At 39.2% G+C, this 15,802-nt stretch overlaps 1 protein-coding gene across 1 annotated transcript in view; it reads left to right on the top strand.

Moving 5' to 3' along the window:
• Positions 1 to 15,802, top strand: part of KIF26B (kinesin family member 26B) — a 198,857-nt gene that overhangs the window by 88,637 nt on the left and 94,418 nt on the right. The window contains exon 8 of the mRNA XM_017739909.1: positions 1,584 to 1,767. Coding sequence (XP_017595398.1) covers positions 1,584 to 1,767 — 184 coding nt within the window. The remainder of the gene's footprint in view (positions 1 to 1,583; positions 1,768 to 15,802) is intronic.

Genomic DNA, 15,802 nt, shown 5'->3' with positions numbered 1-15,802 from the left:
AGCAATGGACAGTGTGGAAGCTGAAATAATTGAATCCTCTCAAACCATGGAGATGTTGCAAGGAAAAGGAAAAATGGTTTTGACCAACACATTTTGGGTACATTTTCTATGAAAAAGAAAGTGTATCCTTAAATGAGAGGGACAGGTTATGAACTGCAGTCTTCAGGTCAGCATGAAGAGAAAGGACAGGGAGGTGGTACAGAAACTTCTGAGTTCTAATTCTGTGTCAGGTCAGTTAAAATCTCCTAGTGTTTTTCTTTTATTAGAAATGAATTTATCTGGAAGCGCTTTGCACTTGCCATAGGCTAAAAGAACACACACTGGTGGTGCACACAGTGTGCTTGCGACCAGCTGCAATATGGCAACGTCATGCCAAGCAGTCATTTGTCCATGTGTCTGAGACACCTGATACAAACACCAGTTACTGGCATATTGAAATGTGTATATATTCAGTCTCCCCTGACTCCTTTGGGTAAAATGATGTAATTACTTTTGTAAGTTTTGACTTGGATAATATAAACTGATAGCAGTGTAATGGAGCTAAAGCTTCTTAAAACTTAGGAGGATTTTGAATTATTGGTCTTGAGTGACACACTTCAGCAAAGTAAGGAGAGCTACTGTCAGCACAGACTGCTTTTATATATATATTAAGTCCCAATTTGTCTGCCGAAGCAAACAAAATTGTTCTATCCATCTCTCCTTTGAGTTGGTTCTCCCCCTGACCTGCTCTGTTTAAAGTGCTCTGTTTTGCAAAAGGGAAACCATGGCACAACATGATTAATATTGATGTTACACCTGGGCAGTGCAGGATGCACAAGTGTTGGAACAAACCAGCTGCAACAAAGACTTGAATGTTGCATTATCTCTCAAAATAAAACATTTTGCAAAACAAAACTACTGAATGTTTCAGTTCCAGGAAAGCTTAGCTTTTCAATCAAAGTCTATACAAACTTCAGCATTCTTATCTGAGAATACTGTACCATTAAAAACAGTCTTCACTGTTTCCCCTGCTTAGTGGTTAATGCAGCTGGAGTTTGTATGATTGTCTCCATCTCATCACAAACAGCAATATTTTCACTGGTCACCATTTGTTCAGTTTTTAGACTGGCTTATGTTTTAAGAGGTGATAAAAATTTTGAACAGTTAGTGCAAGGCTTCTTACACCTCAGCAGATTCACCTGAGCATTTATTACTAATTTATTACTAATAGTGTTCATTTCCTAATCAGACTTATGCATGAGACACAATTCTGTGTGAACCTTTTGTAATTCTAAAACAGAAATTGTCATATAGCTCATTGGTTTGGGTTTGGAGCTTTCTTGCAGGCTGAATTGTTTCAACAGGTAAGATAGTGACAGAGGCCTGATTGTGACCCTACTTAGTGCAGACTTTAAATTTGGAGCAACTTTGTGGTCATTGGCATTAAAATAGTACTAATGAGGGAAGAACAAGAATTATGAAACTATTGGGATCAATGAGGGCAAAACTGAGAGCCTACATAAACAGTAACCTGATAAATACTTTCATTTATTCTTGTTGATGTTTGAGGTTGTTTTAGCTTACTATTGTCATTTTTCCCACAGAGCTGCTCAGAAATTGAACCTTTCTTCCAAAAAGAAGAAGCACAGGCCTTCTGCATCATCTGTTCCTGAATCTCCTCTCTTCTCTACCTGCTTCAGCAGTATCCTTCAGACTTCCCCACCCCCTGCACCACCATGTTTGTTGAGGGCAGTCAGCAAAGTGAAAGACACTCCTGGTTTGGGCAAGGTAGGCCTTGCAAATATCACCGAAACACTTATTTTCTTTGGCAGAAGATTTTATCCTTGTGCAAAACACTAAGGAAAACCATGTCCTCTCTCAGTTGGCTTTACTGTGGCTGATACCTGAACACGTGTAAAAAGGCCTAACAACTCGAGTTAACTAATGCAAGTGAATTTCTAATAAAGCTAAAGTTGACTTAACACAGACAGACCTAATTGTGCAGCAGTTATACACTTCAAAGCCCAGCTACACTAATGCACCTGCATTGGGACCACAGTGCTGCCAGGTGGAGTTAATGTCCATTCTGCCAGGAGGTAATATCCATTCTGGGTTTCAGGAGTAGTTTGTCACTGTGGCTGTATAAACTGGATAGCAGTTGCTTGCTATGGCATATTTTGTGTTCCTGATCCCTTGCTTTCCAGACTGGTGTCTTGGCTGTAATTTCTTTCTGGCTCATGTTTGCTGGCTCTCTTCCAGTACATCTACCTGAACAAAACCTATGCTGATAATGATAAATTGCTCCTTTTTCCTTCTGTCGTGTTATTTCCTCCCATTCTGCATAATCATTCCCTTTTAAAATACTGTTTAGGTGCATATGTATGTTGAGGTGATGGAGGAGGTGGGTATACAGTTTGCTGTTGCTTTGTAATTTGTCTGAGTGGCCCTTCCTTTTTCCCTGTTACAAGTGGAGAGCCTGGCATATTACATCTGGGAATATGCACATGCAGTTGCTGAGAAAAGCAGTTTGCTTTAATCAAGGTTGTTTCTTATGCAAGCATCTGTGTGCATAGCTTTTCCATATTCCTTGAATACTAAGCAGTGACAATGAATTTGGTGAAAGTTTTTGTTCAGAGGAGAAACTGTAATGTATGATCTAGGATTGCTGAGCATAGGATGGGCTTCAGAATTTTCACTGCTGATTTTGGATACTCGCTTTCTTATATTGTGCAGTTCCAGGGTTTCCTTTCAAAGAACAATGGTATTACTTTCATGGCTGGTTTGATGCCTGTTTGAAAAGAGATTCCCTCCACATGGGGCTCCCTTCCTTTCCTCTGGCCTGGTAGGTGGAAAAAAAATGTAGAAATCTGTCATGATCTTATAAAAGTTTAATAGGGATACATATTCTGATTTTAGTGGGGGAAAGAGGAGTAAACTGGAACCTGTTCATTGTTATAAGAAGTTGCTACAGAATAGATTTACAATAGAAGCCATTCTCTCAGGAGTCTTACTTTTCTGTGCTTGGGACGAGTTACCTCTGAATAAAAATTCCATTGAGGAATAATCAAGGGTGTGTTCTTGGAAACAGGAGCTCATCTCCCATCTTGGACTGCGTCAGCACTTTTCCGGATTATTATTTTCATATGTCCCAAGGAAAGGGTCTACACATAGCTCTGTCTGAACTTTCCAAGCTGATTTGAGCCTTTCTTATTCCTCTCACCACTGGTTTCCAGTGGAGAGGGCTTGGGAAGCAGTTTTGCAATACTCCAAAACAGACCTGTGATTGGCTTCTTCAAAACCATGTACTAGAACAAGGTCCAGGCTTTCTAGCTATGCAAGTAAAACTAAAATTTTGCAGCCTACATGATGAAGGAGGATATTTCTTTTCACTTCAGACTTACTGTCCCAAAGCTATCAGAGTATATAAGTAGCTAAGAGGTTTTAACACATTGACACACATGCTTCTTCAAAGCAGAAAACCAAATTAGGTTATTTCATATAGTCAAACTAGAGAAAATTAAATTTTTTCCACATTTCCATTAGCAAAACCTGCAGTTTCTGGAAGCCAGTTTCATTTTTCACCTTTTTGGTTTCTTTTAGGAGGCACCTTATAATTATGACCTGAAGCTTGTATACTTTCATCAAAGTTTCCCATCAGTTTACCTCTGTAGCACAATTTTAATTTTAATATGTCAAAAATAGATGTGAGGCACAATAAGTAAATAACTTCAGGATAACAATGTAATTTATCTGTCAGACTGGAAAAACTTTAGATGAGGTAATGGAATTTCCAGCTTATTTACTTTAAATTTTCATTGTTTATATGTGTTCTGTAAAGTGTGGTTGGGATATGTTTTGATAAAACCAGTTACTTTTCTCAGCATTTTTTCTCATATAGTGTTTTCTGTAAGGGTATAAATTTATTAAATATGAATTCATGTGGAGGAAGTGAGTTCAGGGAAGCTAAATGTTGTTTTCAATAATTTAGGGTTTTTTCCTGGTTTGTATTTAAATAGCATTTTACCAGCAATCTCAGTGTGATAAAACTTTATTTCCCTTTGGGTTTGAGTGGGCTGGGCAATTTCTAAGGTGACAGTTTGTTACTGGAAAGTCTGGTTCACCAGAACTGGAAGGATGGCCGTTGCCAAGGATTGTGGATTTCTGAGACTCTGGGGGACAGCTGTGCATGGGCTCCCTGGAAGGCAGGCTCACTCCTGCAGGGCTGTGAGCCCTGGCACAGACACTGGGTGTTACTGGCTCGGTGTCAGCTTGAGAGCTGTCAGTTTTCCAGGGGAGATGGGATATCCAAGATGTGAAGGATAGGAAGTTGAGTAAATCAAATCTTAGACTTTGAGGGTAAATTTAATTTCACAGTTTTCTAAAATGAATTTGCAAGCAAACAGTTGCTATTTTATATTTTCACTCCTACTAGAAATTTCAAAGATTCTACTTCTCATTGCAAAATTAATGTCAATGATTTATTTAAAATTATAGAATTTCTCATCTGTAATGTGTAGGCATATAAATTTTTTAAAAGTTAAAATAGGAAGATCTGCCTATCATCAATATATTTAAAAGTTAATTAGCAGTGCATTTAGGATGGATAATGGCAACAACTCTCTGCTGACGTGTCTAAATTGACGAAAAGGGTATAGTATTAGAGAGTATATATTCAGGTTGTATGCTTCATGCCTTTTATTACAGAATGCCTTGCAAATCAAAACTGTGCCAGCCTGGACTTTGGAAGAAGTATTATTTGAAATCTGAAGTTCAGCTTCACAGAAGCAGGAAGATGATATTAATAATGAAATGGTGGGACTGCATAGTCAGCATTTTACTTTGATGTTAGATACACCACTGAGCCTGGCAGAAGTACTGCATTGTCAAAGTGAAACAAGCAAAGGATCAGATTCTTTGTTGCACTCATTTCCAAATAGCTCTTCCTGATGCTAAATAAAAAGGTGTGACTCTGTTGTAAATATATTAACAGGGGTGCTTTCATGGGTCATAATTTATCCAGGGATTTGTATTTGCTGGTAGAGGGAGATGATCTTGAGTGGTAGTGGGGTATCCCCACAGTCAGTTCTTGAGAGTTTTCTTTCAGGCTGAGTGACAATCCTGCTCCATAAACTGCTACAGCTTAAGCATAATTTCTTCTCTCTCTGCTGTCCTTGAATCATCATATTCTGAGTAACAGATTGCTTTTACTGAGTTTACCCAGAGAGAAAGTGCTACTGTTCTGGATGGTTGTACATGATTTTTCCCCAAATCTCATAGTTTTAAGTCTGTTGTTTCCTTCCTAACAATAAGCCAAAAAGAGAGCAAAAAGGCTTTCTGTGCAGAAATAATGAGCTATTCCATGCCTGCACTAAGATTAACTACTGTAAGGCCATTCTAGTAAGGTTTGCTTAGATTTGCTCCCCAGTCTGCTTTCCTCCGTCCTCCCCTCTACACCTCCTCTTTCATTTTCTGTCAAACAAAATCAAAAGTAAACCAATACTTTTGATGAAAATCTGAAATGTTCTTTCTATGAAAGATGTTGTTTTGCTGAATCCCACATTCGACATGAAAAACAGCTGGAATGAAAAATTTTCTGCCAGCCTGAATAAATAGGTTGTTTTCAGGTGGCAGGGGGTTAGAATAAATGGATGTGGTCTCTGTTCTTTCTTTCATCTATTATTTTTCTGTGTGTAGTCTTATAAACCTCTGTCACTGAGAGGTATTTGTTATGTTTGGGCAGAGATTAGTTTACTTTTCTTTATATATATATATATATTTTTTTTTTTTGGTGTGGATTTTTGTTATTTGGTACTTATTAATCTCAAAATAAAATAGCAATGCTTGGGCACTAAAATAATCCCTATGCAAAAGGTTTCTACCAGGGAGAAGCAAGTCACCATTGAACTTTCTTCAAGTGGTCTTTTCAACCTATTAAAAAAGCAACTGCAATTTGTGATTCTGTTTACTGTGACGTGGTATGAATGAGAGATGTGGTAGCTGGTCTTCTGGCATCAAGTACAGGGCTGAGCATGGAGACTGGCTGGGAGGGGCCATGAATTGGAACCAAAACATAGCCAAATGGCAGGAGTGGCCGCAGGAAGTTGGCAGTGTGATAGATGCTCCTGAGTCATACACCTTTCTGCCAAGGATCTGTAGTAAAGAAAATTCAGTTAAAAATAATTTTTTGGTGCCTGGTTGAAGAATCACAGCACAGTATTTGATTGAATTAAGCCCAAAATCTACTATTCACTTTACAGAAGTCTGCAGCTTATCTTTTTCTCACATTCATTTACATAAAACTGTATAAGGAAGAATCAGAACATTTTGTCTGACCTGAAAGTGTGTCTACCAAACCAACACAGTATTTGCCAAAAGTAACAGTGAAGAAATCTCTCATGCCCAAGCAATTCAGGTTTGTGAGTAGATTCACAACAGTCTTTTGCCTGGGACAGAAGCATATGCCAAAGCTTTGGGTTCACAAACTGCTAGTATTTCAGCTGTCCACTGCCTTAAAATAGTTTTTGTTTACTTTTCATTAAATCTAGCAACAATTATTGCACTGTCTTTGGCATGCTTTAATCCAAGCTATATAACTGCAATAAGGGCGTTAATAATGAGTAACTATTATATTGGCTATGGCCTGTATGAATCATTATGTGAATAGTCTTTGTCAAAAGATGTTTTCAGTGGCCATGTCAACTCTTTGTATCAGTGCAGGGAAGTAAAGAGATGTTCTTACACTTATGTGATTTGCAAAGTTGATTTGAAGGGAATGAAATTGATTCGCATCTTGTTTAAGTCCAAAAGGTAAAGGAAACCTCCTTTACCTCTATCAGAGTTTGCATTTTGACCTGCTGATTGATGGATGTCAGGATTTTTTTGTCAACATTAGGATATATATTAAGCGGGCATTTATGAAAACCTGTGCTACGGTCAGCAAAACAGCCAGCACAACTTGCAAAATATGTTCTGTATTTCACTTCACTGCCAACCATCTTTAAGGTTTTTCCAGAAAGAATGAGAAGGGGTTCTCTTTCCTTTGTAAAGCAGAGATTCTCTCTTCATCCTTCAGGTGTACAGGGGCAAAAGTTAACGGATAGATGACAAAAGTGATTTTAAACCCTTTATCACAGAAAACAATTTCTATGTGAGAGCTGTTTTTTTCCCCCAAAGTTACCATGGCTACTGAAAGGTGGGAGGATGACCCCTTGAGGCATTTAAAGAAGACATATGTGTTCATCTTTGTTGTCAACATGATTGTTGTACAAATTAGTTAGTTCCACTTGGAATGAAATCCAGGTGGCCTTTTGCCCTCCAGTCAGAATTGCTCAGAACTGTGTTTTTCTTTGTGAAATGTACTCTTTGGACCTGGTGGAGGCTTTCTTGCACTTTGCCTAGATTCCTGCTAGATGAGATTTTCTAGGAGGAGTTTTAAGCTCAAGCTGCTTTAAGTAAAAGGTGAAGTTTTTAGAATCTGGAAGAATTGCTGTTAGCAAAAGTCTCTCACCTTTGTCAATCATGTTTTCTATGAACACTTAGTTTGCCTTTCTGTAAAGTAAAGCTTATTCTGGATGTGGAAGTACTAACCCAGGCATGCCAGAAGCCTGTCAGATTGCATCTTGGTTGACTTTGAGGTTTAAAGTAACATGTATTTTAAAGAAATTTATATGCAGTCATATTTTCCCTGACTTAAAGAACAGCTCTAACTACTGTTTCATCTCTTTGTGAAGCTTTAAGAAGCTGCTACTTCATGGAAACTAGGAGCATTAGAAGTGCTCCACCAGTGTAGGCACCTATCTTTCTCTTCTGTTAATTCCTTTGTCTCTGCTGATTTTCCATAAAATAAAGCCATCTTTCAAACTAGCAGACATCTTCCTCTTCACTGGTGGGGAGGGTGGTGTGAAAACTGCAGCAGAGAAAATGAGGTTTTCTAGAGAGTAACTTACAGTCCTTAAGTGAAACTCTTTGCTTTGGGAAAAAAAGATCTCTTTCCATATATCACAGAGAAAAACTTGTATCCTAAGCTGAGTACCAGCTATTGGTGATAGCAAATATGGACAAGAGACTGTTGCTCCTTAAATTACTTTTTTTTTTCTCAAAGAAATAATGAAAATGCTGTTTCTCCCTGTAATGACATCTTCCTAGGCGTATTCAGAAATTGTACTGATGAACTTGTGAGCACAAGAGGTGGCTGGAGGAGATTTCCAGGTGGAATTGGACTGGACAGAAAAAATATTAAAAAGGCTGCACCTCAACTCACTTTGATGACATTTTATTTCTGTGTTAGAAGAATCAATCTTTTTCTGTGTTTCTTTTATAGTACATTTCACCCAGGAAAAGAGCTAAAAAGTCTAGTTTTTTATTGTTTACCTTGGTCTATTTTGATGATATTTTCTGTGAACAAAAGGAAAATTAGCTTGCTCAAATCACTTCAGGGTGGTGGTACTAGGTTTTGTATGTTGCTAACTGACTTTATTTATCCAGCACCCTCTGCATTATTATATGATTTTATGCCCAGCAATCTATAAATTTTATACTAGTTGACTCTTTTCTTGATTCAAGTTGCTTAGTGGCAGGAATGACCGTAATTTGTAGGCTCCTACTTGGCTACGGGCCTTATACACAAGGCTCACATTGGTCAATTAGTTTGACTGTTTTAATGTTGATCACCTAATGAAGCCACAGAAACCTTTACTCTTGCTCACCTAGTAAGTACGCTTTTAACATATTCCTGTGTTGTTGAAATAGTATGACAATACAGTGGCCACCTATTTTAAAGTCTTAATCTCTGAAGGACATGCAATTTGAATGAAAATTACTGGATTTTTCTAGGATATAAAAACATTGTTTTTAATACTGATCTCCTCCAAGTTTTTCTGAGCTATTGTATTTTTATTTACTTTGCTTTTCAATTCAGGTGGTACTGCTGGTTGATATTTTGGGGCACTTTGATAGTTCTGCTTAATAACTTCCGTTTCCTTTTTAAGACTTTCGGTAGTACTTCCCGAAATGTCCTCTTCTTCCCTGCCCTCTTCTCTACATGCCTTACCTCATTAAATTAATTTTTAAATTCACGAGGAAGAGATTAGTATAAATCAGGAAAGTCAAGATGACAGGAACTGAAAATTTCAAGAGTATTTCTCAGCCAATGCTGAAGAAGGAGTTTAAATACTGGACAGTGTGCTAAACCCAGGACCGTGGTGAGTTTTCTTAGATCTTAGGCAAGTAGCAGGCACTGTACTTTGAGCAGTCAGCTGTAGACCTTATTACAATTCCTTTTTCTTTAAAATTTCCTAAAGCTCTTCTCCTCCCAGCCTTTTCCTTTGGTGTTTGACTCCTCTCAGCACGTGTTGGAGAGCAGTGGTGCAGGCGGGATGGTGACACTGCAGGAGGCTCTGCTGTAGCACTGCTGTAACATCATGGGATAATGATTTGTCTGAACCTCCTGGTTTAACTGCAAGGTTATTCTGCTTTCTCTTTTTCTAAAGGTCTGGGCCTTACGTCATTTCTCTGGTACAATGCTGACTTCAATAGATAACTAGCTCAGCTGAGGAAGAGCCAACATGAACTGCATTTTAATACTGAGAATACCATTGGAATGTATGTCCTCTGATTGAGTCTCACCATTTTTTGCCTTTTCCCTTAGGATTCAAACCCATTTTGGGGAATATCTCTTTATTGACATTGATCCATATTTTGTGCTGTTATGACAAGCATGTATCCCCATGTTTTGAGTCATTATATTCTTAGGTTTTTCTTCACTCTTTAGTGCCACCATTATTGCCACCTTAGGATGTGATTCATGTTGCTAGCTTAGGTGATCACTACCTTTCTGATCTAGGCTGGTCATATGTATTCCTCTTGTGGAGGAAAGGAGAGAATTGGGCTGACTTGCCTACTAGATGTACCTTTCTTTTTCAGTTGATTACAGAGGCAACACAGACAGCTGCCTTAGAATGAGATATCTGTATTTTGGCTGGCTCAAGTAAGGTGAAATGAATCTCTCCCTGAGTAGGAACACAGGCTCCTTCTTGTGTTCTGCTCTGAACCTTTAATAGAGGAGCCAGCTACTGTGAGATACAAGTAACAAGGTGCTTGCAGAAAGTTCTAGGTACTTTCATCTCTCATCTGCATCCTCTGCTTTCTGCTATACGGCACCCAGGTCTGGTTGAGCAGACCTGCATGCAACTGAGCAGGTTGCATAAAGCAGACAGACCTTCGTGGAAAAGGACCAAGCAGACTTTTTCACATTTGGCCTTAGGCCAATCGAAGCAAAGTTAAACTGCTCTTTATTGAGTAAAGGACCGGAGATGTTCAGTTGTACTTCTGTCAGGGTGGGTCTGTAAAGATGGTCATAATGTGCACACCTGTTAGATTAGAGCCTCTGGCCCTCAGATGGCCAGATTTCCATTGCTCTGTAATGTGACCAGTAAATCGCTTCCAGGGAGGAATCCTTCCCAGAAGTGTAGGCAGTGTGGCTTGGGGTTTGGAAACATTTCATTAGTGGATCTGGATTCCTGATAGCCAGATCCCATTTTATTTTCCAAATGTAAATAGACTTTCTTTTCTATATTGTTGCCAAAGTGATTAGCAGTTAAATTATCTTTCATTGGAAAGTGAGATATGAAATACCAGGTATGAAAAGTAATACTTCAATGTTCCTATTTCTCATTGTAGACTCTTTCTATATTGTAAAGATAAAAAACAAAGTTTTTTTTTTTTTCATATCAAATTGATATGAAAAATGAGGAGGTATTTCAATACATAGTTAAGGCCTGTGAGGCTCAAAACCTCTCCTATAGCACTCAGAAGTAAGAAAGGAGTGGGTGCACCTGTGATGGGTGTGGATGGACAGGTGTATATGTAATTCTCACTGTACATATGGTGTGTACATTTGCATCTAGAAACATGTAGGTGAATGTGTGTGTGTGTATTCATCTCCTCCTCCCCACCAGTACAGTGGAAATATACAGGAAAAAGCTATATGTGGAGTTTTAAGCAAGTTTTCTGAAAAAATTGTAAGGCTAACTGGCTATAGACTTCTTTTTTTTATAAATGAGCAGATTTTTTTAAAGAGAACTCAACATTCCCCTAAGATATTGTCACAGATTTTAATCCAGACTAATATACATTTTCTTGCTTACTCCAATCTTCCAATACAATGCATTATCTTTTTTCTCCTATGTGGTGATTGAAAATGCTTATACAAATAGCAGCATTTTACATAAAATTCTCTAGGTGTGTGTGAGACTCTGTTGATCCCAACAGCTTTCACCCCTATTAATTGCTACTGGATTTTTCCACAGATCTGTTCAATTTACAGTGCTTATACTGAAGGAGAGACAGAAAAAAATGTGTTGGCAAAATGGGGTGTGTATTAAAATGTCAGGAGGAAAGCTGTACAATAACCTTTACAGCATCACATACCTTATTAGAGAAACATAGATGTGGGAAACCTTAAAAACTGTTGATCCTTTCTTCCCTGCTCCTTTTTTCCCACGAAAAAATATGGCATACTTCAAACCATATGGTGTAAGAGTAATTATCTTAAATGTCTTACCCCTTCTTTCCACCATTCAGTATTGCTGGAGTTTCCTCCAAATACAAATCTTGATTTGCAGTAAAAATCTATTCTTGACTAGCTTGGCTGCAGCACCTGAGCCCAGATTCTGGAAGCAGTGTGACTAGAAAAGCTGCTTCCCCCCTTCCCCACCCACCCCCAAAAAAATCCCTTAAGTATTGCCCACTGTCAGCTCTGCGGAGCAGTGGTGAGGTTGTGCTTGCCCAAGCTCCAACAGAGGCACGGGGGGCACGTCTCTCCTGGCCACACAGAAAGAGAAGGCATCACCCTGACTGATAACAGTGTGTGCTGAGCACAAGGAGGCCCAGGCTGCTTTTGGGAAATGGAATACCAACACAGGGGAGGAAACAGGATTTCCCCAGGGCCTCGTAGTCTGTGAGCAGAGGGAATCATGAATCTCCTCAGATGGGAGGGAGTTATTCATCATAAAGACTATTATGCCGTGCAAGGCATTGCTGAAACAGAACACCACCAGGCTGTTTCCTATCTTATCAGGGTATATTAATAATGCAGTAGTAATAATAGAAGTACAAGTTAAAAATAACTGGATGGGCAGATAAGCAGAGTTCTTGAGATTAAGGGTATTTGGAATTGCTTCAAACAGTTAATTGCAGAGCAGCACATAGAGGGAGATTTGCCTTTATTATTTTCTTATTCTTCATTTTATCTCTGAGAGCATTATTTCTATGGTTTTACATAGACACTAATAGGCAGAATATTTCCTCAAGAATTCAGACTGTTCTTTTTTATCTCCAAAGAAATGAAGTACCTTTTGCTAATGCATCTAATTCAGTAGGGATTAATAATGCTGAATAAGAAAACTATTTTGATTATTAGCCTTCCTCTACAAAAATCTCTTATCATTTTCTCCTCCCACTCCCATCCCACAGTATAAAGGCAGACAAGACACTACAAGTGCCAGATATTCAGGCTTCAGGACAAATGGATGCAGATTGTTCCCCAGAGGTTTGTAAGCTCCTTTTGGATTGCAGTGGCATGAAATCCCCAGAGTCTCTGAATCTCTTCAGGTGTAATAGGTGGGTTGGGCAAAGAGAAATGTGAGTACCAGGTTCTATGGTACTGGATGATTGTGCTACCCCCTAGTCATTTTTTGCACTACTTATGTCTGTCAGTCACTGACCTGTCAGGGCTGTATCAGATTTTGAGGCCTCTCTATGATTCTTTCCCATAGAATTAAAGTAATGACTCAGAACTGTATTTCGGTCCCTTGGTGGGTACCAAAATGTGCCTTACTTAGGGCATGAGGCTGCTGTCACTTTGATTTCAAGTCCTATTTGCTGAGCAATTTTCGGGACACTCAAATCCTGCTCTCAGTGAAATAGTACTGAAGCTAGTGCAATGCACAGTCATTTCACACAGCTGCATCTGAGCAGTACTGGCCCACTGAGAGATAAAACTATCAAGGGAAGACCATTTGATTGAACATACAATACATTGATGGAGCAGCAGCTTAGCAAAGAACTGCAGCACAACTATTACTTCACTGTTTTTCTGGAAAGCAACATAATTTGTGAAACTAGCAATATTAGAGCTTGGTGTTAAAGATGGTAAATCATATGTAATCCTGCTTTTAACATGGTTTTAGTAATCTAAAAACTGTCTCCTTGGAATACTGTTATTACTGAAGAATTCAATCTACTGTACAGAATAGTTCATCACAGTTGGTTGCCACGGGAATATCCTGCATGTATTGTCAGATTAAAGACTTAAATATTGGTTTCTTCAGTAACGGGAGAAAAAGAAAGCCCTTTGGAGGGGATGGCATGAGTCAAAACTCGGGGTGGGGTAGGAGGAGGTGGAGGGTGTCAAGGACAAAAGGATCTATTACATGCACATTGATCCTGAACTTTCTGTGCATGACATTAGTATTGTAAGTGTTCAGCACAGTTTGAGGGTTAACTTCTGAAACAGTGGTACACTGTTGGCTGACCACTCTTCGTCATGAAGGTTGTACCTCCACTTAAGGCAAATGGTGTAGATTAGAGCACCAGGGATGGACATAACAGTAGGTGAATTCACCAGCTTCATGCTCAAGGTGAAGCAGTGAAAGTAAGTAAAATACACTGGCCAATGTGGACAGGGGACAGACTCCATTTACCTGTGCTTACTCTTGACAAAAACAGTATGTGAAACATTTTAATCTTGTGGGTTGGGTCACTGAAGCACTTTGAGCACATGAATTCATATGGATGGTGAAACTATCAGGGTTCATAGTGTTTTACACAACCTGCCCAAAATCTGTGTCCATGATACTCATTAACCATAATAGCTGGTCTCATGCTATTAAGCCTATCAATCCAAATCCATATTATCTTCCTTTTGTTTCCTCCCTATAAATTCACAAATGTTTTTCGTCTACCTGTCCATGACTCTGACGTGCATCTCATGCTGCTTATCTCAGTTTTGCTGTTGCACCTCTATTAGCTGGGATGATCTCACCACTACTGTACCCTTGGGTGACCTCTTTCCTGAACCTGCAATCCTTCTACCTGTGCCTGTTCCAGTCTGAGCACTGCATCTCAAATGTGTACATTTCTTCCCGTTCAGGAGGGATTTTCTTTTTTTCCCTGACGAGATTTACATACACATAAGTAAATGTTTCATTCTTTGTTGCATCCAAAGGGAAACAAAGGGGGAGAAGGAAAGATATGCAATAAATTACCAAAAACTAGAGCTGAGGTATAAAAATTGAAACTGCTTTTCTCATATGTCTGGTCTGCCTTTACAAAATTCTCATGCAATAATCACAAAACAGAGGTTTATGAGACAGTCCTTGTTTTAAGGCACTGTTGGTGTCCCCCATCTCGCAGGGCAGGATTCTGGAGACTTGGCCAGGGGACTAAGCAGATCTACAAAGAGTACCATAGAGGCAGGCAATTAACATTTTCTTACAGATTTCCCAGTTAGTGTCTAGACAGAAAATATTTAAGGTAGGCACATGCCCAGTGCTTATTTTTTCCTCCTCACTTTTTCAAGGAAGCTCTGAAAGAACTGAAAACACTTTTGAGGCTCTAAGAGTTTTTATAGGAAGCCTTTTGTATCTCAGTGGGGTTTTTTGTGATTTTCTGGGTTTAGTGTATGTTACACAATTATTTATATCAACCTGTCTCTTCTAGAGGGTAGTCCTAGAGAGTATGGAAACACAGATAGAGAGGATATGTTCTAGCTAGCAAGGGAAGCTTAGGTACCAGACTCTGGACAACACTTAGCTTTCCTTTCTCTGCAAGTTATACTTTACCTCTCTCAATCACCCTTTCACTTCTGTTTAGCTTGCACCCTCATAGAACAATTTTTTTTTTCCTTTATTGTTGAGGTTCTTTTACTCCTGTGAAATAGAAAACTATTCGCCAAATACTCTGCCCCCCTTGAAAATCTTTTAAAAGTACACTATGAAGTAAACATGTCTGTTTCTTAGTCCAGGATCAAATGACCTGACTAGATGGATAAAGCAGAGCTGTAGCGTGGGAGCAGCTGGACTGGAAGCATGGGTCTGCTTGATGATTAAAGAACAATGATTTAATTAATTATAGTTGTATCTTTTGTACGGATCATGACCAGCTGAATAAGATGTTCAGAAGGGAGTGTGTGTCCTTGGGCTGGAAGAGCTCCACTAAGGAACGTATGTACGTGCTGACTTGGAAGAGCAGTCGGCTTGTGAATAGGCACAAATGTATGATAACTTATTTGGCTGCAAAGTTGGATCCGCCTGTGTAACCTTATAAAAGAGCTAATCAAGAAAATAAAGTCAGTGTGGCAGCCAGTACTGACTCGTGCTTTCTCAGTCACCACAAATGGTGCTCTGTGTGAGGACTACTTGGAATCCAGTGGTGACTCTCTAATCCAACGGTGAAACTAAATGGCCACAGCCTTCGATCAGAAGGCCGCCAACCCATGTTGAATGGGTGAGTTGTGGGGTTAGAGCAGTGACATGGGGCAGTCTGCCTCGCAAGAACATGAGCTTTACTTACCTATTTTGCAATGGCTTTTGCATGCTTCTTGCTACGAACTTTCGGATGCTGAAACTGTTCAGCTGGTCGTGATCTGTACAAAAGATACAATTATAATTAATTAGTCATTGTTCTTTTAACATCCAGCAGACCTGTGCTTCCAGTCCAGCTGCTCCCACACTGTAGTAACATGCTGTCTCCCTCCCTTGCTCTCAACACCTTAATCCTTATAGCACTGCTGCCCATCCATGCCTTTTGATCATCTCCTTGGAGG

Source organism: Corvus brachyrhynchos, unplaced genomic scaffold, assembly GCF_000691975.1.
Source record: "Corvus brachyrhynchos isolate BGI_N302 unplaced genomic scaffold, ASM69197v1 scaffold31, whole genome shotgun sequence".
Classification (NCBI taxonomy): Eukaryota; Metazoa; Chordata; class Aves; order Passeriformes; family Corvidae; genus Corvus; species Corvus brachyrhynchos.
This window is presented reverse-complemented; position numbering and strand designations above follow the sequence as displayed.